The sequence below is a fragment of the Oncorhynchus mykiss genome, chromosome 19 (assembly GCF_057628025.1).
Source record: "Oncorhynchus mykiss isolate SJ-2025 chromosome 19, ASM5762802v1, whole genome shotgun sequence".
In the NCBI taxonomy this organism is placed as follows: Eukaryota; Metazoa; Chordata; class Actinopteri; order Salmoniformes; family Salmonidae; genus Oncorhynchus; species Oncorhynchus mykiss.
The window spans coordinates 69,717,683-69,744,249 of NC_143040.1; the positions used below are offsets into that span (position 1 = coordinate 69,717,683).

Here is a 26,567-nt window from a genome sequence, read left to right on the forward strand (position 1 = left end):
CTAACTCTGTACAGAACCATGCTGTTGTCACTGAGTGATGATTACATTATTTTTTGGCATGCAATATTTTTGTAAATGATAAATTAAACATTCCAACCAGGGGATGGAACTGAAATCATTTTCCAATCGTTCTGTTACGAACAGAACCACTATTATTTTTGTTCCGTTCCAGTGTTCCGACAAGAAAGGAAAGTTCTGAACTGGTTCCAATCCAGTGTTCCGACAAGAAAGGAAAGTTCTGAACTGGTTCCAATCCAGTGTTCCGACAAGAAAGGAAAGTTGTGAACCGGTTCCGTTCCAGTGTTCCGACAAGAAAGGAAAGTTCTGAACTGGTTCCAATCCAGTGTTCCGACAAGAAAGGAAAGTTGTGAACCGGTTCCAATCCAGTGTTCCGACAAGAAAGGAAAGTTCTGAACTGGTTCCAATCCAGTGTTCCGACAAGAAAGGAAAGTTCTGAACCGGTTCAGACCCAAAACAAGTAACGATTCATGTAGTTCCTTTTACACATGAACTCGACGTGAACTGGAATGTGTTTAAGCTATTACTAGCACTAAAACGTATTATATACTAAACATTAGGAATATTTTTGGGAACAAAACATAAAACATGATGGGAGCATTGGGCCAGTAACCGAAACGTCGCTGGTTCGAATCCCAGAGCCGACTACGTAAAAAAAGTCGATGTGCTCTTGAGCAAGGCATTTAACCCTAATTGCTCTGGATAGGAGAGTCTACTAAATGGCAACAAAAAAAATGTATCAATAATAGTTCATTGTTTTTTAAAAAGACAAAAATGGTTCTGTTTCCATTCCTCCATTATTTTTCAGTTCTGTTCCCTGAACTGGTTCCAACCCCTGATTCAACGATACTGTTTAATCTTATTGCAAGCAACCACAGTCTAGCCGTTTTCATTTACTGACACAATGCCCTGCATCTCACCATGTAAACACACAGCACAAACACACACATCTGTTAAAATTCTATATTTTAATTTTATGTTCATTATTCTATGTACAGCTGTGACAGAGAGAAACAATTTAGACGTAACATCACAGAGTCAGGGAAGAGTAAGACAACACACACACACACACACACACGCGCACACACACACACACACACACACACACACACACACACACACACACACACACACACACACACACACACACAGACCATACTTTAATAGACAGGTGTACAAACCAATGCCGACATGCGACTGGTAGGGCCATACACAGAGGTCCAATAACAGAATAGGTTTCAATGTATGATCATGATAATACCAAGGAACAAAAGCATTGAATCACACACATCATCACCAATATTCATCAACTAGAACAAATCAATGATTTTGCTATGATTTGTCATGAATATTGTGACTAGATTGTTTTCAGTATAACAACTACAACAGATGAACTGAAAGAGACACTTTGCCTTACACACACACACACACACACACACACACACACACACACGCACACACACACACACACACACACACACTGAGAACAAAACATCAGAGTATCCAGTATCAGATCTCAAACAAGACGCCACAGCATCACTCTGCATGTCTTGTTTGACAGGATTCTGTTTTCAGAGTTTGATTAAATATTGACATTCAGAATATTACTGGAAACAGAGATTACACTGACACAGTGAGTAGAGTAGAATATAGTAGAGTAGAAAAGAGTAGAATAGAGTAGAATGAAGTAGAGTAGAATATAGTAGAGTAGAAAAGGGTAGAATAGAGTAGAATGAAGTAGAGTAGAATATAGTAGAGTAGAAAAGGGTAGAATAGAGTAGAATGAAGTAGAGTAGAATATAGTAGAGTAGAAAAGGGTAGAATAGAGTAGAATGAAGTAGAGTAGAATATAGTAGAGTAGAAAAGGGTAGAATAGAGTAGAATGAAGTAGAGTAGAATATAGTAGAGTAGAAAAGGGTAGAATAGAGTAGAATGAAGTAGAGTAGAATATAAAATAGTAGAGTGGATTAGAATAGAATATAGTAGAGTAGAAAAGAGTAGAATAGAGTAGAATGAAGTAGAATATAAAATAGTAGAGTAGAAAAGGGTAGAGTAGAGTAGAATATAATAATAGAGTAGAATATAATAGAATAGACTAGAATATAATATAATAGAAGAGTAGAATAAAGTAGTGTAGAGTAGAGTAGAATAGAGTAGAATAGAATATAGTAGAGTAGAAAAGAGTAGAACAGAGTAGAATGAAGTAGAATATAAAATAGTAGAGTAGAAAAGGGTAGAATAGAGTAGAATATAATAATAGAGTAGAATATAATAGAATAGACTAGAATATAATATAATAGAAGAGTAGAATAAAGTAGTGTAGAGTAGAGTAGAATAGAGTAGAATAGAATATAGTAGAGTAGAAAAGAGTAGAACAGAGTAGAATAAAGTAGGGTAGAGTAGAATATAATATAGTAGAGTAGAAAAGAGTAGAATAGAGTAGAATATAATATAATAGAGTTGAATGTAATAGAATAGAGTATAAGAAATTAGTGTAGAGTAGAATAGAGTAGAGTAGAATAGAGAAGTGTAGAATAGAGTATAATATAATAGAGTAGAGTGAAATAGAATAGAGTAGAATAGCGTAGAATAGAGTAGATTAGAATATAGTTGAAAAGAGTAGAGTAGAATATAGCAGAGTAGAGTAGAATATAATAGAGTAGCGTAGAATGAGTAGAATATAGCAGAGTAGAGTAGAATATAATAGAGTATAATAGAATATAGTAGAGTAGAAAAGAGAAGAATAGAGTAGAATAAAGTAAAGTAGAGTAGAATATAAAATAATAGAGTAGAATAGAGTAGAAAAGAATAGAGTAGAGTAGAATTTAGTAGAGTAGAAAAGAGAAGAATAGAGTAGAATATAGTAGAGTAGAAAGGAATATAATAGAGTAGAAAAGAGTATAACATATTATAATAGAGTAGAATGGAGTAGAGTAGAATAGAGTAGAGTAGAATATAATAGAGTAGAATAGAGTAGAGTAAAATATCATTGATTAGAGTAGAATAGATTAGAGTAGAATATAACAGAGTAGAATAGAGTAGAATAGAGTAGAGTAAAATATAATTGATTAGAGTAGAATAGAGTAGAGTGGAATATAACAGAGTAGAATAGAGTACAGTAGAATAGAGTAGAGTAGCATAGAATAGAGTAGAGTGGAATAAAACAGAGTAGAATATAGTAGAATAGAACAGAATAGAGTAGAGTAGAATATAGTAGAGTGGAGTAGAGCAGAATTGAGTAGAGTAGAATATAGTAGAGTAGAGCAGAATAGAGCAGAATAGAGAAGAGTAGAATATAGTAGAGTAGAGTAGAGGAGTTCAAAGTAGTGTAGAATAGAATAGAGAAGAGTAGAGTACACCAGAGCAGAATAGAATATAATATCATAGAGTAGATTAGATACGGACACTGTTGTTTGATTGATATTAGTACACAGTGGGGTGGGGTATGATGTTCAGGGGGGTATGATGTCACAAAGCAGAATCAAAGAATCAGCCTGCTAACTTTCTGTGGTTCATACTGAAGACCGACTTAAAAGTGAAAATTGTATAAATTAAAACAATATATGTTCTTAGTAACTTAAAGTTATCTTTGCTGACGGCGGGGTCCTGCTTTTGTGGTACACTCCTCAGTACATGGATGCATCACAGTGTCAAACACTCAATAACATTCACTTTAGTCACTGGTTCACATTCAGTAGTAACACACGTGAATGGACAAACGTATGTACGCACACACATACAGACTTTCTGTATAATCTTGTGATGTCACATTATTGCTGAACTATATAGAGTTATTGCTGTATACAAACACACAACAACATTGATTACATGCAATGATGGTTGGGGTGTTCCATTGGTATTTCAATGGAGGGGATTCTAGAGAGACAACAGGGATTCTGTAGATTGTCCCCACTAGAGAGAGACAACAGGGATTCTACATATTGTCCCCAATAGAGAGAGACAACAGGGATTCTGTAGATTGTCCCCACTAGAGAGAGACAACAGGGATTCTACATATTGTCCCCACTAGAGAAAGACAACAGGGATTCTACATATTGTCCCCAATAGAGAGAGACAACAGGGATTCTGTAGATTGTCCCCACTAGAGAGAGACAACAGGGATTCTGTAGATTGTCCCCACTAGAGAGAGACAACAGGGATTCTGTAGATTGTCCCCACTAGAGAGAGACAACAGGGATTCTGTAGATTGTCCCCACTAGAGAGAGACAGCAGGGATTCTACAGATTGTCCCCAATAGAGAGAGACAGCAGGGATTCTGTAGATTTTCCCCACTAGAGAAAGACAACAGGAATTCTGTAGATTGTCCCCACTAGAAAGAGACAACAGGGATTCTGTAGATTGTCCCCACTAGAGAGAGACAACATGGATTCTACAGATTGTCCCCACTAGAGAGAGACAACAGGGTTTCTACAGATTGTCCCCACTAGAGAGAGACAACAGGGATTCTGTGGATTGTCCCCACTAAAGAGAGACAACAGGGATTCTGTAGATTGTCCCCACTAAAGAGAGACAACAGGGATTCTGTAGATTGTCCCCACTAAAGAGAGACAACAGGGATTCTGTAGATTGTCCCCACTAAAGAGAGACAACAGGGATTCTGTGGATTGTCCTCCCCACTAAAGAGAGACAACAGGGATTATGTGGATTGTCCCCACTAAAGAGAGACAACAGGGATTCTGTGGATTGTCCCCACTAAAGAGAGACAACAGGGATTCTGTGGATTGTCCCCACTAAAGAGAGACAACAGGGATGCTGTGGATTGTCCCCACTAGAGAGAGACAACAGGGATTCTGTAGATTGTCCCCACTAAAGAGAGACAACAGGGATTCTGTGGATTGTCCCCACTAAAGAGAGACAACAGGGATTATGTGGATTGTCCCCACTAAAGAGAGACAACAGGGATTCTGTGGATTGTCCCCACTAAAGAGAGACAACAGGGATTCTGTGGATTGTCCCCACTAAAGAGAGACAACAGGGATTCTGTGGATTGTCCCCACTAAAGAGAGACAACAGGGATTCTGTGGATTGTCCCCACTAAAGAGAGACAACAGGGATTCTACAGATTGTCCCCACTAAAGAGAGACAACAGTGGGGAACATACCAGGACAGACCAGGATACAGACCGGTGTGTGTGTGTGTGTGTGTGTGTGTGTGTCTCTAGTAGACACAGAGGTCAGGGTGTGTGTGAGAGTGTTCTGTGTGTGTGTGTGTGTGTGTGTGTGTGTGTGTGTGTGTGTGTGTCTAGTAAACACAGAGGTCAGGGAACTTCATCTCGTAAACAGGAACAGAGCGGGTCGGGGTCTGGCCTTGGGAGGCGGAGCCAGAGGGACTGGGAGGCGGCCTGATTGTCAGCTCAAAGATCTGGTCCAGCTTACTCTGTAGCAGGGAGGACTGGAATACACACACACACACACACACACACACACACACACACACACACACACACACACACACACACACACACACACACACACACACACACACACACACACAGTTATTATTTGGTTAATTATTTGGTCAACGTTCAGATAGAGATATGAATTAGAGGTTAGAGGTCAAACAAATATAACAGGTGTAGGTAGATCGCACCGTGAAACACGGACCACAATACGTTTCAGAAAAGTGAGAATGGTGAAAAAACTACCTCAAGGAGAAATATATAACACCATAAAATAAGAATAACGAGGCTATGTACGAGTGGTACCGGTACCGAGTCAATGTGCAGTGGTACAGGTCAGTTATGGTAATATGTCCATGTAGGTAGGGGTACAGGTCAGTCGAGGTAATGGAGGTATTATGTACAAATAGGTAGGGGTACAGGTTAGTCGAGGTAATATGACCATGTAGGTAGGGGTACAGGTTAGTCGAGGTAATATGATCATGTAGGTAGGGGTACAGGTTAGTCGAGGTAATATGATCATGTAGGTAGGGGTACAGGTTAGTCGAGGTAATATGATCATGTAGGTAGGGGTACAGGTTAGTCGAGGTAATTGAGGTAATATGACCACGTAGGTAGGGGTACAGGTTAGTCAAGGTAATTGAGGTAATATGATCATGTAGGTAGGGGTACAGGTTTGTCGAGGTAATTGAGGTAATATGACCATGTAGGTAGGGGTACAGGTTAGTCGAGGTAATATGATCATGTAGGTAGGGGTACAGGTTAGTCAAGGTAATTGAGGTAATATGATCATGTAGGTAGGGGTACAGGTTAGTCTAGGTAATTGAGGTAATATGACCATGTAGGTAGGGTTACAGGTTAGTCGAGGTAATATGACCATGTAGGTAGGGGTACAGGTTAGTCTAGGTAATTGAGGTAATATGACCATGAGGTAGGGTTACAGGTTAGTCGAGGTAACATGACCATGTAGGTAGGGGTACAGGTTAGTCTAGGTAATTGAGGTAATATGACCATGTAGGTAGGGGTACAGGTTAGTCGAGGTAATATGATCATGTAGGTAGGGGTACAGGTTAGTCGAGGTAATATGACCACGTAGGTAGGGGTACAGGTTAGTCGGGGTAATTTAGGTAATATGACCATGTAGGTAGGGGTACAGGTTAGTCGAGGTAATATGATCATGTAGGTAGGGGTACAGGTTTGTCGAGGTAATTGAGGTAATATGATCATGTAGGTAGGGGTACAGGTTAGTTGAGGTAATTGAGGTAATATGACCATGTAGGTAGGGATACAGGTTAGTCGAGGTAATTGAGGTAATATGACCACGTAGGTAGGGGTACAGGTTAGTCGGGGTAATTTAGGTAATATGACCATGTAGGTAGGGGTACAGGTTTGTTGAGGTAATTGAGGTAATATGACCATGTAGGTAGGGGTACAGGTTAGTCAAGGTAATATGATCATGTAGGTAGGGGTACAGGTTAGTCGAGGTAATATGACCATGTAGGTAGGGGTACAGGTTAGTCAAGGTAATTGAGGTAATATGATCATGTAGGTAGGGGTACAGGTTAGTTGAGGTAATTGAGGTAATATGATCATGTAGGTAGGGGTACAGGTTAGTCTAGGTAATTGAGGTAATATGACCATGTAGGTAGGGGTACAGGTTAGTCGAGGTAATATGATCATGTAGGTAGGGGTACAGGTTAGTCGAGGTAATATGATCATGTAGGTAGGGGTACAGGTTAGTCGAGGTAATTGAGGTAATATGACCATGTAGGTAGGGGTACAGGTTAGTCGAGGTAATATGATCATGTAGGTAGGGGTACAGGTTAGTCGAGGTAATATGATCATGTAGGTAGGGGTACAGGTTAGTTGAGGTAATTGAGGTAATATGATCATGTAGGTAGGGGTACAGGTTAGTCTAGGTAATTGAGGTAATATGACCATGTAGGTAGGGGTCAAGGGACTTTGATAGATAATAAACGTGAGTGTAATAACCGTGAATGTACGTCTGTGTGTGTGTGTGTGTGTGCGTGTGTGTGTGTGTGTGTGCATGTGTGTGTGTGTGTGCGTGTGTGTGTGTGCGTGCGTGTGTGTGCGTGTGTGCCTGAGTGTGTGTGCGTGTGTGTGTGCATGTGTGCCTGAGTGTGTGTGCGTGTGTGTGTGCATGTGTGTGTGTGCGTGTGTGTGCGCGTGCGTCCGTGCATGTGTGTGTGTGTGTGCTTGTGTGTGTGTCCGATTGTGTAGAGTCCAGTGAGTGTACATCGAGCCTGTATAAGTTAGAGGTACTGAACAAAACTAAACTCAACATGGAACAATTTAAACGATTTCTCTGAGTTAAAATTTATATAAAGGAAATCAGTCAAATTAAATAAATTCATTAGACTCTAATCTATGGATTTAAACATGACTGGGAATACAGATGTCCATCGGTTGGTCACAGATACCTTAAAATAAAAAGGTAGTGCCCATCCATCAGAGCACCAGTCAGTATCTGGTGTGGATCAGAACACCAGTCAGTATCTGGTGTGGATCAGAACACCAGTCAGTATCTGGTGTGGATCAGAACACCAGTCAGTATCTGGTGTGATCAGAACACCAGTCAGTATCTGGTGTGATCAGAACACCAGTCAGTATCTGGTGTGATCAGAACACCAGTCAGTATCTGGTGTGATCAGAACACCAGTCAGTATCTGGTGTGATCAGAACACCACTCAGTATCTGGTGTGATCAGAACACCAGTCAGTATCTGGTGTGATCAGAACACCAGTCAGTATCTGGGGAGATCAGAGCACCAGTCAGTATCTGGTGTGATCAGAACACCAGTCAGTATCTGCTGTGATCAGAACACCAGTCAGTATCTGGTGTGATCAGAACACCAGTCAGTATCTGGTGTGATCAGAACACCAGTCAGTATCTGGTGTGATCAGAACACCAGTCAGTATCTGGTTTGACCAGAACACCAGTCAGTATCTGGTGTGACCACCATTTGCCTCATGCAGCACGACATCTCCTTCACAGAGTTGATCAGACTGTTGAATGTTGTCCCACTTCTCTTCAATGGCTATGCGAATTTGCTGGATATTGGCGGGAACTGGAACATGCTGACGTACACGTCTATCCAGAGCATCCCAAACATGCTCAGTGGGTGACATGACTGGTGAGTGTGCAGGCCATGGAATAACTGGGACGTTTTCAGCTTCCAGGAATTGTGTACAGATCCTTGCGACATGGGACAGACCATTATCATGCTGAAACATGAGGTGATGGCGGCGGATGAATGGTACAACAAAGGTCCTCAGGATCTCATCACGGTCTCTCTGTGGATTCAAATTGCCATTGATAAAATGCAATTGATTTCGTTGTCTGTAGCTTATGCCTGCCTCATACCATAACCCCACCGCCACCACGGGGAACTCTGTTCACAACTTTGACAACGTCAGCAAACCACTCGCCCACACGACGCCATACACGGATGTAGAGGTCCTGGGTTGGCGTGGTTACACGTGGTCTGTGGTTGTGAGGCCAGTTGGACTTACTGTAAAAATTCTCAAAAAAATTACGTTGGATTCAGTTTATGGTAGAGAAATTACTCAATAACATTCAATTCTCTGGGCAAACAGCTCTGCTGTACAGTCCTGCGGTCAGCCAATCGCACGCTTCCTCAAAACGTGTGACATCTGTGGCATTGACTTCAGTTTTTCTGCATTAAAATCCCCAGCTACTTGAAGCACTGCCTCTGGATCAGCATTTAATTCTTTGCCTATGGCCTTAAACAGCTGTTGGATTACAGTCTTAGTGTCAGTCGGTTTGTGGTGGTAAATAGACGGATGATGGCGGAAACATGTACGAAAAAAGTTACAAGTATCTCCAAAAAAATAACACACACAAAATAGATTGGTCAGGAGCCCGGAAAACGGAGCCATTCTATTTCATTCTAGGTCAAGGGGTTAAATGTCAGGGGTCAAGACTCACCTTGGCCCCACAGTGGGCGGCGATCTCCTCGAAGGGGGCGGTCTGAAACCTCTCTACCACCAGTCTCCTCTTCTCCCTCTCCTGCTCTTCGCCATTCACACTATCCACTGAGAGAGAGCAGGGGGTCAAAACATCAGAAAACAATCATGTGTTTAGAAAGACAATTTGTTTTGAAAGACAATACGCTTTGAAAGACAATTAGTTTTGAAAGACAATTTGTTTTGAAAGACAATTAGTTTTGAAAGACAATATGCTTTGAAAGACAGAGACAGAGATTCAAATATGCTTTAATCCATAGCAATAAGAGATGTAGTATGCGTCAATCTTACCGATGGCATTCTTCAGAGTCTCAAAGGTGATCTGTTCTGCTGGAGACTTCTGTGATCAACAAGGATAGTAATGAGACAGTTAGGCCGAGATTCAATCCGTGGACAACAAGGATAGTAATGAGACAGTTAGGCCGTGATTCAGTCCGTGGACAACAAGGATAGTAATGAGAGAGTTAGGCCGGGATTCAGTCCGTGGACAACAAGGATAGTAATGAGAGAGTTAGGCCGGGATTCAGTCCGTGGACAACAAGGATAGTAATGAGACAGTTAGGCCGTGATTCAGTCCGTGGACAACAAGGATAGTAATGAGAGAGTTAGGCCGGGATTCAATCCGTGGACAACAAGGATAGTAATGAGACAGTTAGGCCGGGATTCAGTCCGTGGACAACAAGGATAGTAATGAGACAGTTAGAACGGGATTCAATCCGTGCTAGACTACAAACTCATAGCTTTTCATTGCTCATGTTTTGGCGGTGTCGGAGGTGTAGGTGTGTTCGACCTGTCTTTCTTTCTCTCTCTCGGAGGACCTGAGCCCTAGGACCATGCCTCAGGACTACCTGGCATGATGACTCCCTGCTGTCCCCAGTCCACCTGGCCGTGCTGCTGCTCCAGTTTCAACTGTTCTGCCTGCGGCTATGGAATCCTGACCTGTTCACCGGACGTGCCACCTGTCCCAGACCTATTATTTGCTGGTCATTTATGAACGTTTGAACATCTTGGCCATGTTCTGTTATAATCTCTACCCTGCACAGCCAGAAGAGGACTGGTCACCCCTCATAGCCTGGTTCCTCTCTAGGTTTCTTCCTAGGTTTTGGCCTATCTAGGGAGTATTTCCTAGCCAACGTGCTTCAACACCTGCATTGCCTGCTGTTTGGGGGTTTTAGTCTGGGTTTCTGTACAGCACTTTGAGATGTCAGCTGACGTACGAAGGGCTATATAAATACATTTGATTTGATGGCTGTGGTTTTGTAACAGTGACCTCGTGCAGGCCTAACGCAGATCCACCTCTGACACTGCCTAAACAAAAGCAATGAAAAGCTATGCAAATTGTCAGCTCACGCGTGATACCACTGATGTGATTGAATCCTGGCCTCAGAGAGAACACACACACAGTCTACCTGTTCTCTCTCTGGGCTATATCGTGGATCCATGTCCATCTGAAGAGAGATGGTGTCTCCTATACTTTTCCTCTTCGACAGGCGATCCTCATCTACAACACATAGACACATACTGCTGTCTGCTACGGTGTGACACGTACTGCTGTCTGCTACGGTGTGTGTGTGTGTGTGTGTGTCTGTGTGTGTGTGTGTGTGTGTGTGTGTGTGTGTGTGTGTGTGTGTGTGTGTGTGTGTCTGTGTGTGTGTGTGTGTGTGTACCTGTGATCTGGGGTGTGAACGGTGTGTTCAGGATTTCTATGTTGTAGCCACTTCCTCCCAGCACCTCAGCGATCTGAAACTGCTGGAACAAGACCTCTCCCTCCACTCGCTCTAGAGACTCTGGAACTCTGGGAACACACATTAGCATTAGCATTAGCATTATGATTAACCTTATCGTTAGCATTATCATTAGCAGTAGCCCGGGCATTCATATTAAATCACTGGACATAACAGGCATTTTTTAGAGACAGATTTCTATTTTCTTAACAAACACAGCTTTTGATAATTTTCTTAATTCCAGCATTCACTTACAGTATTTTAATACATTTCCTGCACTAATGTGTCATAATTTACACACTGTTCTTGTGTCTTAGTGTGACTCTATATAAAACAAAAGAATAACTTCCTTGACTGAATAATTCTTCTCCCCATTACCGGCAGTTCTTACTTTGGCAACCAAAAGGTGATTGGCTGATTTCTTGAAGGTATGTACTCCCATTGGTGGACTGTTCTCCCGTTGGAGGTCTGTACTCCCGTTGGAGGTCTGTACCCCCGTTGGAGGTCTGTACCCCCGTTGGGGGTTCTGTACTCCAATTGGGGGTCTGTACTCCAGGTGAAGGTCTGTACTCCCATTGGAGGACTGTACTCCCGTTGGAGGTCTGTACTCCCGTAGGGGGTCTGTACTCCCGTAGGGGGTCTGTTCTCCCATTGGAGGTCTGTACTCCCGTTGGGGGTCTGTACTCCCGTTGGAGGTCTGTATTCCCATTTGGGGGTCTGTACTCCCATTGGGTGTCTGTACTCCCGTTGGAGGACTGTACTCCCGTTGGAGGTCTGTACTCCCGTTGGAGGTCTGTATTCCCGTTAGAGGTCTGTACTCCCGTTAGAGGTCTGCTCTCCCGTTTGGGGTCTGTACTCCCGTTGGGGGTCTGTACTCCCGCTGGAGGTCTGTACTCCCGTTGGAGGTCTGTACTCCCATTGGAGGTCTGTACTCCCGTTGGGGGTCTGTACTCCCGTTGGAGGTCTGTACTCCCGTTGGGGGTCTGTACTCCCGTTGGAGGTCTATACTCCCGTTGGAGGTCTGTACTCTCGTTGGGGGTATGTACTCCCGTTGGGGGTCTGTACTCCCGTTAGAGGTCTGTATTCCCGTTGGGGGTCTGTACTCCCTTTGGGGGTCTGTTCTCCCATTGGGGGTCTGTTCTCCCATTGGGGGACGGTACTCTCATTTGGGGTTTGTACTCCCGTTGGAGGTCTGTACTCCCGTTGAGGGTCTGTACTCCAGGTGGGGGTCTGTACTCCCGTTTGGGGTCTGTACTCCCGTTGGAGGTCTGTACACCTGTTGGGGGTCTGTACACCTGTTGGGGGTCTGTACTCCCGTTTGGGGTCTGTACTCCCGTTTGGGGGTCTGTACTCCCGTTTGGGGTCTGTACTCTCGTTTGGGAGTCTGTATTCCCGTTTGGGGGTCTGTATTCCCGTTTGGGGGTCTGTACTTCCGTTTGGGGGTCTGTTCTCCCGTTGGGGGTCTGTACTCCCGTTGGAGGTCTGTTCTCCAGTTGAAGGTCTGTACTCCTGTTGGGGGTCTGTACTCCCGTTTGGGGTCTGTACCCCCGTTATGGGTCTGTACTCCCGTTGGAGGTCTGTACTCCAGGTGGGGGTGTCACGACTCCGACCGAAGGACACACCCCTTCCCGTTCGGGTGGCGCTCGGCGGTCGTCGTCGCCGGCCTACTAGCTGCTACTGATTATTTCCTCCCCCTCCTTATGTGTTGATTGTGTGCACCTGTTTTGAGTTAGGTAGTAGGCTTTATTAGTCAAGGTTCCTTGTGCGGGATTAATTATTGTGATCGTCTGTTTGGTGTACTTGTGTGCACGTCTATTGGGTTTTGTGTTTCCCATTTTGTGGGTTTTTCCCTGGACAGTTTAAGTCCCCCTGTTTGGGGCATTTGTTTGTTCAGTACGCCCTTTGTTTTTGTGAGGGTTGGCTTATGTTCAGCGTTTATCAGTGCATTAAAATAGCACTCCCCTGAACTCTGCTTCCTGCGCCTGACTCCTCACCCACTACACTCAGACCGTTACAGGGGGTCTGTACTCCCGTTTGGGGTCTGTACTCCTGTTGGGGGTCTGTACTCCTGTTGGGAGTCTGTACTCCCATTTGAAGGTCTGTACTCCCGTTGGGGGTCTGTACTCCCGGTGAGGGTCTGTACTCCCGCTTGGGGTCTGTACTCCTGTTGGGGGTCTGTACTCCCATTTGAGGGTCTGTACTCCCGTTGGGGGTCTGTACTCCCGTTGGAGGTCTGTACTCCCGGTGGGGGTCTGTATTCCCGTTGGGGGTCTGTACTCCCGGTGGGGGTCTGTACTCCCGTTTGGGGTCTGTACTCCCGTTGGGGGTCTGTTCTCCCGTTGGAGGTCTGTACTCCCGGTAGGGGTCTGTACTCCCGTTGGAGGTCTGTACTCCCGTTGGGGGTCTGTACTCCCGTTGGAGGTCTGTTCTCCCGTTGGAGGTCTGTTCTCCCGTTGGAGGTCTGTACACCTGTTGGAGGTCTGTACACCTGTTGGGGGTCTGTATTCCCGTTGGGGGTCTGTACTCCCGTTTTACTCGCCAGTTAGCTAGCAGTGCTCAGCTGTTAGCAGCCAATGCCTGGCAGTTTCATATTGGCAATAAAAACAGATGAATGACATCATTTTTTCCAGTAATGAATTATTTAATGCAACAAATCAAACATTAAATCTTGTAAACAAGTTATGGTAATTCACGGTAAACTTGTGAACAATTCATTTAGACCGGGCATTCATTTGAAACAGTCGTTCATTTTAAACAGCCGTTTATTTGAAAAGGCGTTTATTTAGTAGGTGTGTGTGTGTGTGTTTGTCCGTGCATGTGTGTGTGTGTGTGTGTCTACAGTATGTGTACCTGGGGTTTTCAATAAAGATGTCTTCAGGCAGCAGGTAGGGTACCTCCTTCTGTCTCAGCTCTATCACCTAGGGAGGGAGGACACAGCAGCATGAACACACACACACGCACGCACGCACGCGCACACACACACACACACACACACACACACACATACACGCACACACGCACGCACACACACCTACTTACTTCTTGGATGTGCTGGCAGAATGCAGGGACGGTGGTGAGTTGAGAGATGAGGCTGAGGTAGGCAGCAGAGAGGGCGTGGACAGCACAGCGATTATACAGAGATAGCCTCTCATCATTGGCCAAGGCCAGGTCCTAACATGGGGAGACAGCCAATCAGATACCACAGGATCCCAGGACGAGAACCCAGAGGTCTTTGAATGTTTAGAAAATGTATGTGATTATGTAAGTGTGTGTTGTATGTGTGAATGTATATCTGTGTGTGTGTGTGTGTGTGTGTGTGTGTGTGTGTGTGTGTGTCTGTCTGTCTGTTGTGGGTCTGTTTCTTGGAATTTTCTTGTGAAAGCCTAGTACTGCAAGGTCGTATTTTATTCATTAGCTAGTCATGTTGGCAATAGAACAAGCTTTCAAATGATGCCCACCTGACCCAGATGTATACTGGGCCGTTTGTGTGAGGGCTGCTGGGTTGTGTTCCAAATAAAATAACAAGTGTCCTTCCTCTAGTTCCTCAACGGCACAGCAAGGAGAGGCTAAAAAAAAGCATATTATAATTGAAGACTCTTCCTTGAGTCATAAAAGTCCATTGAGACTCTTCTAGACTCTTCTAAAAGTCCATTGAAATTACGAAGGAAAACTGTGCCCACTTCGGAGAGGTGTGTGTCCAATTGGAGACGCCAGTTAGACCTCTCACTCAAAACCTTTGTCAGTTTTTATCTTATATTGCAACTACCCCAGATTTCCCATGAATCTTCTTGTCATGTTACTGCCCCTATCCAGATTTTCCATGAATCTTCTTGTCATGTTACTGCCCCTATCCAGATTTCCCATGAATCTTCTTGTCATGTTACTGCCCCTATCCAGATTTCCCATGAATCTTCTCGTCATGTTACTGCCCCTGGCCAGATTTCCCATGAATCTTCTTGTCATGTTACTGCCCCTGGCCAGATTTCCCATGAATCTTCTTGTCATGTTACTGCCCCTATCCAGATTTTCCATGAATCTTCTCGTCATGTTACTGCCCCTATCCAGATTTCCCATGAATCTTCTCGTCATGTTACTGACCCCTATCCAGATTTTCCATGAATCTTCTTGTCATGTTACTGACCCCTATCCAGATTTTCCATGAATCTTCTTGTCATGTTACTGACCCCTATCCAGATTTTGTTATCAACTAATGCGGTGGAAAGTACAGTAAATGTAAAACACACTAAATCAACATTGTAATGTTTGGATCCAGTCTTGTGTCAGGTGAACTGTTGTTTCCTCCATTTTAGTCTAATAATTTTCCCATAATCTCCAAACTATTATTTTCTAATTGTTACCAAGAAAAAACATTTATATTTAGCACCATATTATATATATACTATCCATATAGGCAGTGTAAAGGGTTAAAGAGCAACTACACACGAATGCCAAGATCTGAATAGTTGAATGCTTTTCTGTCGCTCTGAGGTGTTGGTCATGGTTCTGGTCATGGTGTCGGTCATGGTTCTGGTCATGGTGTCGGTCATGGTTCTGGTCATGGTGTCGGTCATGGTTCTGGTCATGGTGTTAGTCATGGTTCTGGTCATGGTGTCGGTCATGGTTCTGGTCATGGTGTTAGTCATGGTTCTGGTCATGGTGTTGGTCATGGTTCTGGTCATGGTGTTGGTCATGGTTCTGGTCATGGTGTCGGTCATGGTTCTGGTCATGGTGTTGGTCATGGTTCTGGTCATGGTGTCGGTCATGGTTCTGGTCATGGTGTTGGTCATGGTTCTGGTCATGGTGTTGGTCATGGTTCTGGTCATGGTGTTGGTCATGGTTCTGGTCATGGTGTTGGTCATGGTTCTGGTCATGGTGTTGGTCATGGTGTCGGTCATGATGGTGGTCATGGTTCTGGTCATGGTGTTGGTCATGATGCTGGTCATGGTTCTGGTCATGGTGTTGGTCATGGTGTCGGTCATGATGGTGGTCATGGTTCTGGTCATGGTGTTGGTCATGGTTCTGGTCATGGTGTTGGTCATGGTTCTGGTCATGGTGTTGGTCATGGTTCTGGTCATGGTGGTGGTCATGGTTCTGGTCATGGTGTTGGTCATGGTGTTGGTCATGGTGCAGGTCATGGTGTCAGTCATGATGGTGGTCATGATGCTTGACATGGTGTTGGTCATGGTGTTGGTCATGGTGCAGGTCATGGTGTCGGTCATGATGGTGGTCATGGTTCTCGTCATGGTGTTGGTCATGATGCTGGTCATGGTTCTGGTCATGGTGTCGGTCATGATGCTGGACATGGTTCTGGTCATGGTGTTGGTCATGGTGCAGGTCATGGTGTCGGTCATGATGGTGGTCATGATGCTGGTCATGGTTCTGGTCATGGTGTCGGTCATGATGCTGGTCATGGTTCTGGTCATGGTGTCGGTCATGGTTCTGGTCATGGTGTTGGTCATGGTTCTGGTCATGGTGTTGGTCATGGTTCTGGTCATGGTTCTGGTCATGGTGTTGGTCATGGTTCTGGTCATGGTGTTGGTCATGATGCTGGTCATGGTTCTGGTCATGATGCTGGTCATGGTGTTGGTCATGGTGGTGGTCATTGTTCTGGTCATGGTGTTGGTCATGGTTCTGGTCATGGTGTTGGTCATGGTGTCGGTCATGATGGTGGTCATGGTTCTGGTCATGGTGTTGGTCATGATGCTGGTCATGGTTCTGGTCATGGTGTCGGTCATGATGCTGGACATGGTTCTGGTCATGGTGTTGGTCATGGTGTCGGTCATGATGGTGGTCATGATGCTGGTCATGGTTCTGGTCATGGTGTCGGTCATGATGCTGGTCATGGTTCTGGTCATGGTGTCGGTCATGATGCTGCTCATGGTTCTGGTCATGGTGTTGGTCGTGATGCAGGTCATGATGCAGGTCATGGTGTTGGTCATGGTGTTTGTCATGATGCAGGTCATGGTGTTGGTCATGATGCAGGTCATGGTTTTGGTCATGATGCAGGTCATGGTGTTGGTCATGATGTTGGTCATGATGGTGGTCATGGTGCTGGTCATGATGTTGGTCATGATGGTGGTCATGATGGTGGTCATGGTGTTGGTCATGATGCAGGTCATGGTGTTGGTCATGATGCAGGTCATGGTGTTGGTCATGATGCAGGTCATGGTGTTGGTCATGATGCAGGTCATGGTGTTGGTCATGATGCAGGTCATGGTGTTGGTCATGATGCAGGTCATGGTGTTGGTCATGGTGTTGGTCATGGTTCTGGTCATGGTGTTGGTCATGATGCAGGTCATGGTGTTGGTCATGATGCAGGTCATGGTGTTGGTCATGGTGTTGGTCATGATGCAGGTCATGGTGTTGGTCATGATGCAGGTCATGGTGTTGGTCATGGTGTTGGTCATGATGCAGGTCATGGTGTTGGTCATGATGCAGGTCATGGTGTTGGTCATGATGCAGGTCATGGTGTTGGTCATGATGCAGGTCATGGTGTTGGTCATGGTGTTGGTCATGATGCAGGTCATGGTGTTGGTCATGATGCAGGTCATGATGGTGGTCATGATGCAGGTCATGGTGTTGGTCATGATGCAGGTCATGATGGTGGTCATGATGCAGGTCATGGTGTTGGTCATGATGCAGGTCATGGTGTTGGTCATGATGCAGGTCATGGTGTTGGTCATGATGCAGGTCATGATGCAGGTCATGGTGTTGGTCATGGTGTTGGTCATGATGCAGGTCATGGTGTTGGTCATGATGCACGTCATGGTGTTGGTCATGGTGTTGCTCATGGTGTTGCTCATGTGTGTGTGTGTGTGTGTGTGTGTGTGTGTGTGTGTGTGTGTGTGTGTGTGTGTGTGTGTGTGTGTGTGTGTGTATGTATGTGTGCATGTGTGCATGTGTGTGTGTGTGTTTACCTGCAGTGCGAGGGCCAGGCGTATCAGGTCCACCACCACTTCCTCATTGGCCAGTTCCACGCTGAGGAGAGCCAATAGGGTGTAGAGAGCCTGGTAGTGGCTCCGCCCACTGTTCTCTTCTGAACAAGTCAGGAAGATGTGTCTGTAGAGACGCTGGCCATGCTACACACACAGCAAATTTTACAACACTTTACAACCATTCATCTTTCGTAAGAGGAGAAGAGTTTAGTTAAAGTGCATTTACAGGAGGTTACATTGTTGTGAACTTTACGGCAATCATGACAGCAAAAACACACACCTTCTTCATGAAGAGGTTGTCCTGTCTGGAACACTTGTCCATCTTCAGCTTGAGAACTGAGATATCTGAAAGGATGCTGAGGAGAGTGAGAAAACAAATGAGATGGAGAGAAATGGAGATGGAGAGAGACAAGGGACACACACACACATCACGTCACAACCTGGCTGCTTCTCAACAACTAAACATAAAACTGTGAGTGAGTTTGTTTGTGTAACACTGACCTGAGGAAAGTGAACTTGTGTGTGTTCTGGTGTCTGTCTATGAGGCTGATGAGTATGGAGAGTACCAGCAGTCGTATCTCAGGATCTTCCATCAGAGTGAAGGAGAGGAGAGGCTCCAAGAAGGACGAGGGCAGAGCTGCCAACATGTTACTACTCTCATACCGCTCTGTCACCTAGGGGAGGAGGAGGAAGAGGAGGAAGAGAGAGAGAGAGAGAGAGAGAGAGAGAGAGAGAGTAAGAGAGAGAAAGAGACAGAGAGAGTAAGAGAGGGAGAGAGTAAGAGAGAGAGAGAGAGAGAGAGAGAGAGAGAGAGTAAGAGAGAGAAAGAGACAGAGAGAGTAAGAGAGGGAGAGAGTAAGAGAGAGAGAGAGAGAGAGAGAGAGAGAGAGAGAGAGAGAGAGAGAGCCATGTTAGGGTTAAGGTCTATGGTCTTAGCAATAACAGTAACAGAGGGGAATATGACCAATGACAATAGCTATACTATTGGTTATCTCCCCCTCCCGAATTGATGCTACCATTGGTTATCTCCCCCTCCCTAATTGATGCTACCATTGGTTTTCTCCTCCTCTCTAACCTCTGCTACCATTGGTTTTCTCCTCCTCTCTAACCTCTGCTACCATTGGTTATCTCCCCCTCCCTAATTGATGCTACCATTGGTTATCTCCCCATCTCTAACCTCTGCTACCATTGGTTATCTCTTCCTCTCTAACCTCTGCTACCATTGGTTATCTCCCCCTCCCTAATTGATGCTACCATTGGTTATCTCCCCCTCTCTAACCTCTGCTACCATTGGTTATCTCTTCCTCTCTAACCTCTGCTACCATTGGTTATCTCCCCCTCCCTAATTGATGCTACCATTGGTTATCTCCCCCTCTCTAACCTCTGCTACCATTGGTTATCTCTTCCTCTCTAACCTCTGCTACCATTGGTTATCTCCCCCTCCCTAATTGATGCTACCATTGGTTATCTCCCCCTCTCTAACCTCTGCTACCATTGGTTATCTCTTCCTCTCTAACCTCTGCTACCATTGGTTATCTCCCCCTCCCTAATTGATGCTACCATTGGTTATCTCCCCCTCTCTAACCTCTGCTACCATTGGTTATCTCTTCCTCTCTAACCTCTGCTACCATTGGTTATCTCCCCCTCCCTAATTGATGCTACCATTGGTTATCTCCCCCTCTCTAACCTCTGCTACCATTGGTTATCTCCCCCTCTCTAACCTCTGCTACCATTGGTTATCTCTTCCTCTCTAACTTCTGCTACCATTGGTTATCTCCCCCTCTCTAACCTCTGCTACCATTGGTTATCTCTTCCTCTCTAACCTCTGCTACCATTGGTTATCTCCCCCTCTCTAACCTCTGCTACCATTGGTTATCTCTTCCTCTCTAACCTCTGCTACCATTGGTTATCTCTTCCTCTCTAACCTCTGCTACCATTGGTTATCTCTTCCTCTCTAACTTCTGCTACCATTGGTTATCTCTTCCTCTCTAACCTCTGCTACCATTGGTTATCTCCCCCTCTCTAACCTCTGCTACCATTGGTTATCTCTTCCTCTCTAACCTCTGCTACCATTGGTTATCTCCCCCTCTCTAACCTCTGCTACCATTGGTTATCTCTTCCTCTCTAACCTCTGCTACCATTGGTTATCTCCCCTTCTCTAACTTCTGCTTCACAGCTAGCATTTCGACATGTAGAACATTATATATAATCTCTGTATCAGGCTTGTAGTCATTTCAATTGAAGGCAGTCAATTAAGGCAGTCAATTAAGGCAGTCAATTAAGGCAGTCAATTAAGGCAGTCAATTAAGGCAGTGATTTACAAAAAAAATCTACAACTTTTGAAAATATATTTTTTTACTTTTCAGTTTCTTGTCTGGTTCTTCTGGTCAATTGAAAATACATGATTTTTTTTTTCAATTGTTTTACTGTAATGTCAGTTTACTTCCTGAATTGACTTCTACCCTGCTTTGAACAATGAGTATAATGTATATCTCACCTGCAGTAAAGACTTCAACAGCATGACTTGGATCATCCTACTGCCTTCAAACCTGATATATATATATATATATATATATATATATATATATATATATATATATATATATATATATATATATATATATATATATAGAGAGAGAGAGAGAGAGAGAGAGAGAGAGAGAGCTGCTACAATCACTCAAATCATGGATTGGAATTCAAAACCAACACCATTTCACAGTGCAGTTTCATACAAGGTGCCGCTTTTCAGCCTCTTATCAACTTTGATGGTTTTGCTTGTCACCAACACAACGACAGCGTCGTTACAAAAAACAGTACAGTATCTGGAAACGTACGCAACAAAAGCTGTCTAACATGACAGAAACAGGATATAGACTAGTGTCCTGTCCAGGGGGTGTCCTGGTACATCAAGCTGTCTCACTACAGAAACAGGAGACAGACTAGTGTCCTGTCCAGGGGGTGTCCTGGTACGTCAAGCTGTCTCACTACAGAAACAGGAGACAGACTAGTGTCCTGTCCAGGGGGTGTCCTGGTACATCAAGCTGCCTCACTACAGAAACAGGATATAGACTGGTGTCCTGTCCAGGGGGTGTCCTGGTACATCAAGCTGTCTCACTACAGAAACAGGAGACAGACTAGTGTCCTGTCCAAGGGGTGTCCTGGTACATCAAGCTGTCTCACTCTACAGAAACAGGAGACAGACTAGTGTCCTGTCCAGGGGGTGTCCTGGTACATCAAGCTGTCTCACTCTACAGAAACAGGAGACAGACTAGTGTCCTGTCCAGGGGGTGTCCTGTCCAGGGGGTGTCCTGGTACATCAAGCTGCCTCACTACAGAAACAGGAGACAGACTAGTGTCCTGTCCAGGGGGTGTCCTGGTACATCAAGCTGTCTATCACGACAGAAACAGGATATAGACTAGTGTCCTGCCTCACTACAGAAACAGGAGACAGACTAGTGTCCTGCCTCACTACAGAAACAGGAGACAGACTAGTGTCCTGTCCAGGGGGTGTCCTGGTACATCAAGCTGCCTCACTACAGAAACAGGAGATAGACTAGTGTTCTGTCCAGGGGGTGTCCTGTCCAGGGGGTGTCCTGGTACATCAAGCTGCCTCACTACAGAAACAGGAGATAGACTAGTGTCCTGTCCAGGGGGTGTCCTGGTACATCAAGCTGCCTCACTACAGAAACAGGAGATAGACTAGTGTCCTGCCTCACTACAGAAACAGGAGACAGACTAGTGTCCTGTCCAGGGGGTGTCCTGGTACATCAAGCTGTCTCACTACAGAAACAGGAGACAGACTAGTGTCCTGTCCAGGGGGTGTCCTGGTACATCAAGCTGTCTATCACGACAGAAACAGGATATAGACTAGTGTCCTGCCTCACTACAGAAACAGGAGACAGACTAGTGTCCTGCCTCACTACAGAAACAGGAGACAGACTAGTGTCCTGTCCAGGGGGTGTCCTGGTACATCAAGCTGCCTCACTACAGAAACAGGATATAGACTAGTGTCCTGTCCAGGGGGTGTCCTGGTACATCAAGCTGTCTCACTACAGAAACAGGAGATAGACTAGTGTCCTGCCTCACTACAGAAACAGGAGACAGACTAGTGTCCTGTCCAGGCGGTGTCCTGGTACATCAAGCTGTCTCCCTACAGAAACAGGATATAAACTCCTGCCCCTACAGGCCATTCTACCTCAGACAAGGTTTCCATGTCGAAGGCTTGCTTACATGCATGAATTCATTCTGATAGTGACCTACCCGGCGATAGGTGAGCCCAGGGCAGGGTATATCCCAGGAACAGGGATCTTCCCCATGATGAACAGCATGACCTCTGCCCTCTGGTAGATCGGCAACGTGTTGGCAAAGGATCCTGGAAGGACAGAACACGTACAGAGTATCAAGATATGCCCACAAACGAGCACACACACACACGTACGCACGCACGCACACACGCACACACACACACACACACACACACACACGTTTGTTGTACTATCCTTGTAGGGACAAAACAATTGATTCCCATCCTTTTTCTCTAACCCCTGACCCTAATCTTAACCCCACACCGTGACCACTAACCTAACCCCTAAACCTAATCTTAACCCCACACCCCACACCCCACACCGTGACAACTAACCTAACCCTTAACCCTAATCTTAACCCCACACCCCACACCCCACACCGTGACCACTAACCTAACCCCTAAACCTAATCTTAACCCCACACCCCACACCGTGACCACTAACCTAACCCCTAAACCTAATCTTAACCCCACACCCCACACCTCACACCCCACACCCCACACCGTGACCACTAACCTAACCCCTAACCCTAATCTTAACCCCACACCCCACACCCCACACCGTGACCACTAACCTAACCCCTAACCCTAATCTTAACCCCACACCGTGACCACTAACCTAACCCCTAACCCTAATCTTAACCCCACACGTGACCACTAACCTAACCCCTAACCCTAATCTTAACCCCACACCCCACACCGTGACCACTAACCCCTAACCCCTAACCCTAATCTTAACCCCACACCGTGACCACTAACCTAACCCCTAACCCTAATCTTAACCCCACACCCCACACCCCACACCGTGACCACTAACCTAACCCCTAACCCTAATCTTAACCCCACACCCCACACCGTGACCACTAACCCCTAACCCTAATCTTAACCCCACACCCCACACCCCACACCGTGACCACTAACCTAACCCCTAACCCTAATCTTAACCCCACACCCCACACCCCACACCGTGACCACTAACCTAACCCCTAACCCTAATCTTAACCCCACACCCCACACCCCACACCGTGACCACTAACCCCTAACCCTAATCTTAACCCCACACCCCACACCCCACACCGTGACCACTAACCCCTAACCCTAATCTTAACCCCACACCCCACACCCCACACCATGACCACTAACCTAACCCCTAACCCTAATCTTAACCCCACACCCCACACCTCACCGTGACCACTAACATAACCCCTAACCCTAATCTTAACCCCACACCCCACACCCCACACCGTGACCACTAACCCCTAACCCTAATCTTAACCCCACACCCCACACCGTGACCACTAACCCCTAACCCTAATCTTAACCCCACACCCCACACCCCACACCGTGACCACTAACCCCTAACCCTAATCTTAACCCCACACCCCACACCCCACACCCCACACCGTGACCACTAACCTAACCCCTAACCCTAATCTTAACCCCACACCCCACACCCCACACCGTGACCACTAACCTAACCCCTAACCCTAATCTTAACCCCACACCCCACACCCCACACCGTGACCACTAACCTAACCCCTAACCCTAATCTTAACCCCACACCCCACACCCCACACCGTGACCACTAACCTAACCCCTAACCCTAATCTTAACCCCACACCCCACACCGTGACAACTAACCTAACCCCTAAACCTAATCTTAACCCCACACCGTGACCACTAACCTAACCCCTAACCCTAATCTTAACCCCACACCGTGACCACTAACCTAACCCCTAACCCTAATCTTAACCCCACACCCCACACCCCACACCGTGACCACTAACCTAACCCCTAAACCTAATCTTAACCCCACACCGTGACCACTAACCTAACCCCTAACCCTAATCTTAACCCCACACCGTGACCACTAACCTAACCCCTAACCCTAATCTTAACCCCACACCCCACACCCCACACCGTGACCACTAACCTAACCCCTAACCCTAATATTAACCCCACACCCCACACCCCACACCGTGACCACTAACCTAACCCCTAACCCTAATCTTAACCCCACACCGTGACCACTAACCTAACCCCTAACCCTAATCTTAACCCCACACCCCACACTCCACACCGTGACCACTAACCTAACCCCTAACCCTAATCTTAACCCCACACCGTGACCACTAACCTAACCCCTAACCCTAATCTTAACCCCACACCGTGACCACTAACCTAACCCCTAACCCTAATCTTAACCCCACACCGTGACCACTAACCTAACCCCTAACCCTAATCTTAACCCCACACCCCACACCCCACACCGTGACCACTAACCTAACCCCTAACCCTAATCTTAACCCCACACCCCACACCCCACACCGTGACCACTAACCCCTAACCCTAATCTTAACCCCACACCCCACACCCCACACCGTGACCACTAACCTAACCCCTAACCCTAATCTTAACCCCACACCCCACACCCCACACCGTGACCACTAACCCCTAACCCTAATCTTAACCCCACACCCCACACCCCACACCGTGACCACTAACCTAACCCCTAACCCTAATCTTAACCCCACACCCCACACCCCACACCGTGACCACTAACCCCTAACCCTAATCTTAACCCCACACCCCACACCCCACACCGTGACCACTAACCTAACCCCTAACCCTAATCTTAACCCCACACCCCACACCCCACACCGTGACCACTAACGCCTAACCCTAATCTTAACCCCACACCCCACACCCCACACCGTGACCACTAACCTAACCCCTAACCCTAATCTTAACCCCACACCCCACACCGTGACCACTAACCTAACCCCTAAACCTAATCTTAACCCCACACCCCACACCCCACACCGTGACCACTAACCTAACCCCTAACCCTAATCTTAACCCCACACCCCACACCCCACACCGTGACCACTAACCTAACCCCTAACCCTACTGAAGCCTTTTTCCTTTTGGGGAGAAACTTGTCAGATTTTTTTTTTACTTTCCTTGTGAGGACACACACACACACACACACACACCCCTACTGACCGATGGTCTTGATGACAGCCTCCTGTAGTTGCCTCTCCTGGTCAGTAGTTGTCGTGTTGTTGCAATACGGGTCACAGCTTCCAGTCAGTTCATAGTCCACACTCAGCCTCAACTGTTTCAACAGGGTGTTAAATACCTCCAGCACTGTTGGGCCTACACACACACACACACACACACACACACATACAGACACAAACACACGCACACACACACAATCAGACCCACGCACACAATTGTTGGTTGTGTATGTTAGTTGAGTAATACTATATCTAGAATGCAGTACCTGTAATTGATTGACAATAACAGGCTATGTCCCCCTCTAGTGGCCGTTACAATGACGGCAGCCTAGTGGTTAGAGTGTTGGGCCAGTAACCGAAAGGTTCCTGGATCAAATCCCCGAGCTGGCAAAGTACAAATCTGTCGTTCTGCCCCTGAACAGGCAGTTAACCCACTGTTCCTAGGCCGTCATTGAAAATAAAAATGTGTTCTTAACTGACTTAAATAAGTTAAATAAAGGTTTAAAAAAATAAAATAATAATAATAATAATTTTAATAATAATAATTTTAAAAAAGTTCAAAAGAAATGACAGGCTCTGTCTCCCTCTAGTGGCCATTATACAAAATAACAGGACAATGACAGGTACTGTCTCCCTCTAGTGGCCATTATACACAATAACAGGACAATGACAGGCTCTGTCTCCCTCTAGTGGCCATTATACACAATAACAGGACAATGACAGGCTCTGTCTCCCTCTAGTGGCCATTATACACAATAACAGGACAATGACAGGCTCTGTCTCCCTCTAGTGGCCATTATACACAATAACAGGACAATGACAGGCTGTGTCTTCCTATCCCTCCCTCGTAATCGCTCCACTTTCACCCCAGCTGCCAGACTAACCCTGATTCAGATAACCATCCTACCCATGCCAGATTACGGAGACATAATTTATAGGTCGGCAGGTAAGGGTGCTCTCGAGCGACTAGATGTTCGTTACCATTTGGCCATCAGATTTTCCACCAATGTTCCTTATAGGACACATCACTGCACTCTATACTCCTCTGTAAACTGGTCATCTCTGTGTACCCGTCGCAAGACCCACTGGTTGAAGCTTATTTATAAAACCCTCTTAAGGCTCACTTCCCCATATATAA

The 26,567-nt window shown here is 45.7% G+C and overlaps 1 protein-coding gene across 9 annotated transcripts in view; it reads right to left on the reverse strand.

Annotated features, from left to right (window-relative positions):
• Positions 1–3,618: 3,618 nt before the first annotated feature.
• The window catches only part of LOC110519577 (protein EFR3 homolog B), a 55,733-nt gene continuing 32,784 nt past the window's right edge, over positions 3,619–26,567 (reverse strand). For all 9 annotated transcript variants that reach the window (XM_090211637.1, XM_036955223.2, XM_036955221.2 and 6 more), the window contains 13 exons: positions 25,413–25,565; positions 22,364–22,475; positions 20,601–20,652; positions 18,605–18,777; positions 18,384–18,459; positions 18,086–18,247; positions 14,208–14,339; positions 14,019–14,086; positions 11,112–11,239; positions 10,854–10,945; positions 9,736–9,784; positions 9,407–9,513; positions 3,619–5,430 (listed from right to left, as the gene is read on the reverse strand). In XM_090211637.1, the coding sequence (XP_090067763.1) occupies positions 5,281–5,430; positions 9,407–9,513; positions 9,736–9,784; positions 10,854–10,945; positions 11,112–11,239; positions 14,019–14,086; positions 14,208–14,339; positions 18,086–18,247; positions 18,384–18,459; positions 18,605–18,777; positions 20,601–20,652; positions 22,364–22,475; positions 25,413–25,565 (1,454 nt within the window). In that variant the 3' untranslated portion in view covers positions 3,619–5,280. The remainder of the gene's footprint in view (positions 5,431–9,406; positions 9,514–9,735; positions 9,785–10,853; positions 10,946–11,111; positions 11,240–14,018; positions 14,087–14,207; positions 14,340–18,085; positions 18,248–18,383; positions 18,460–18,604; positions 18,778–20,600; positions 20,653–22,363; positions 22,476–25,412; positions 25,566–26,567) is intronic.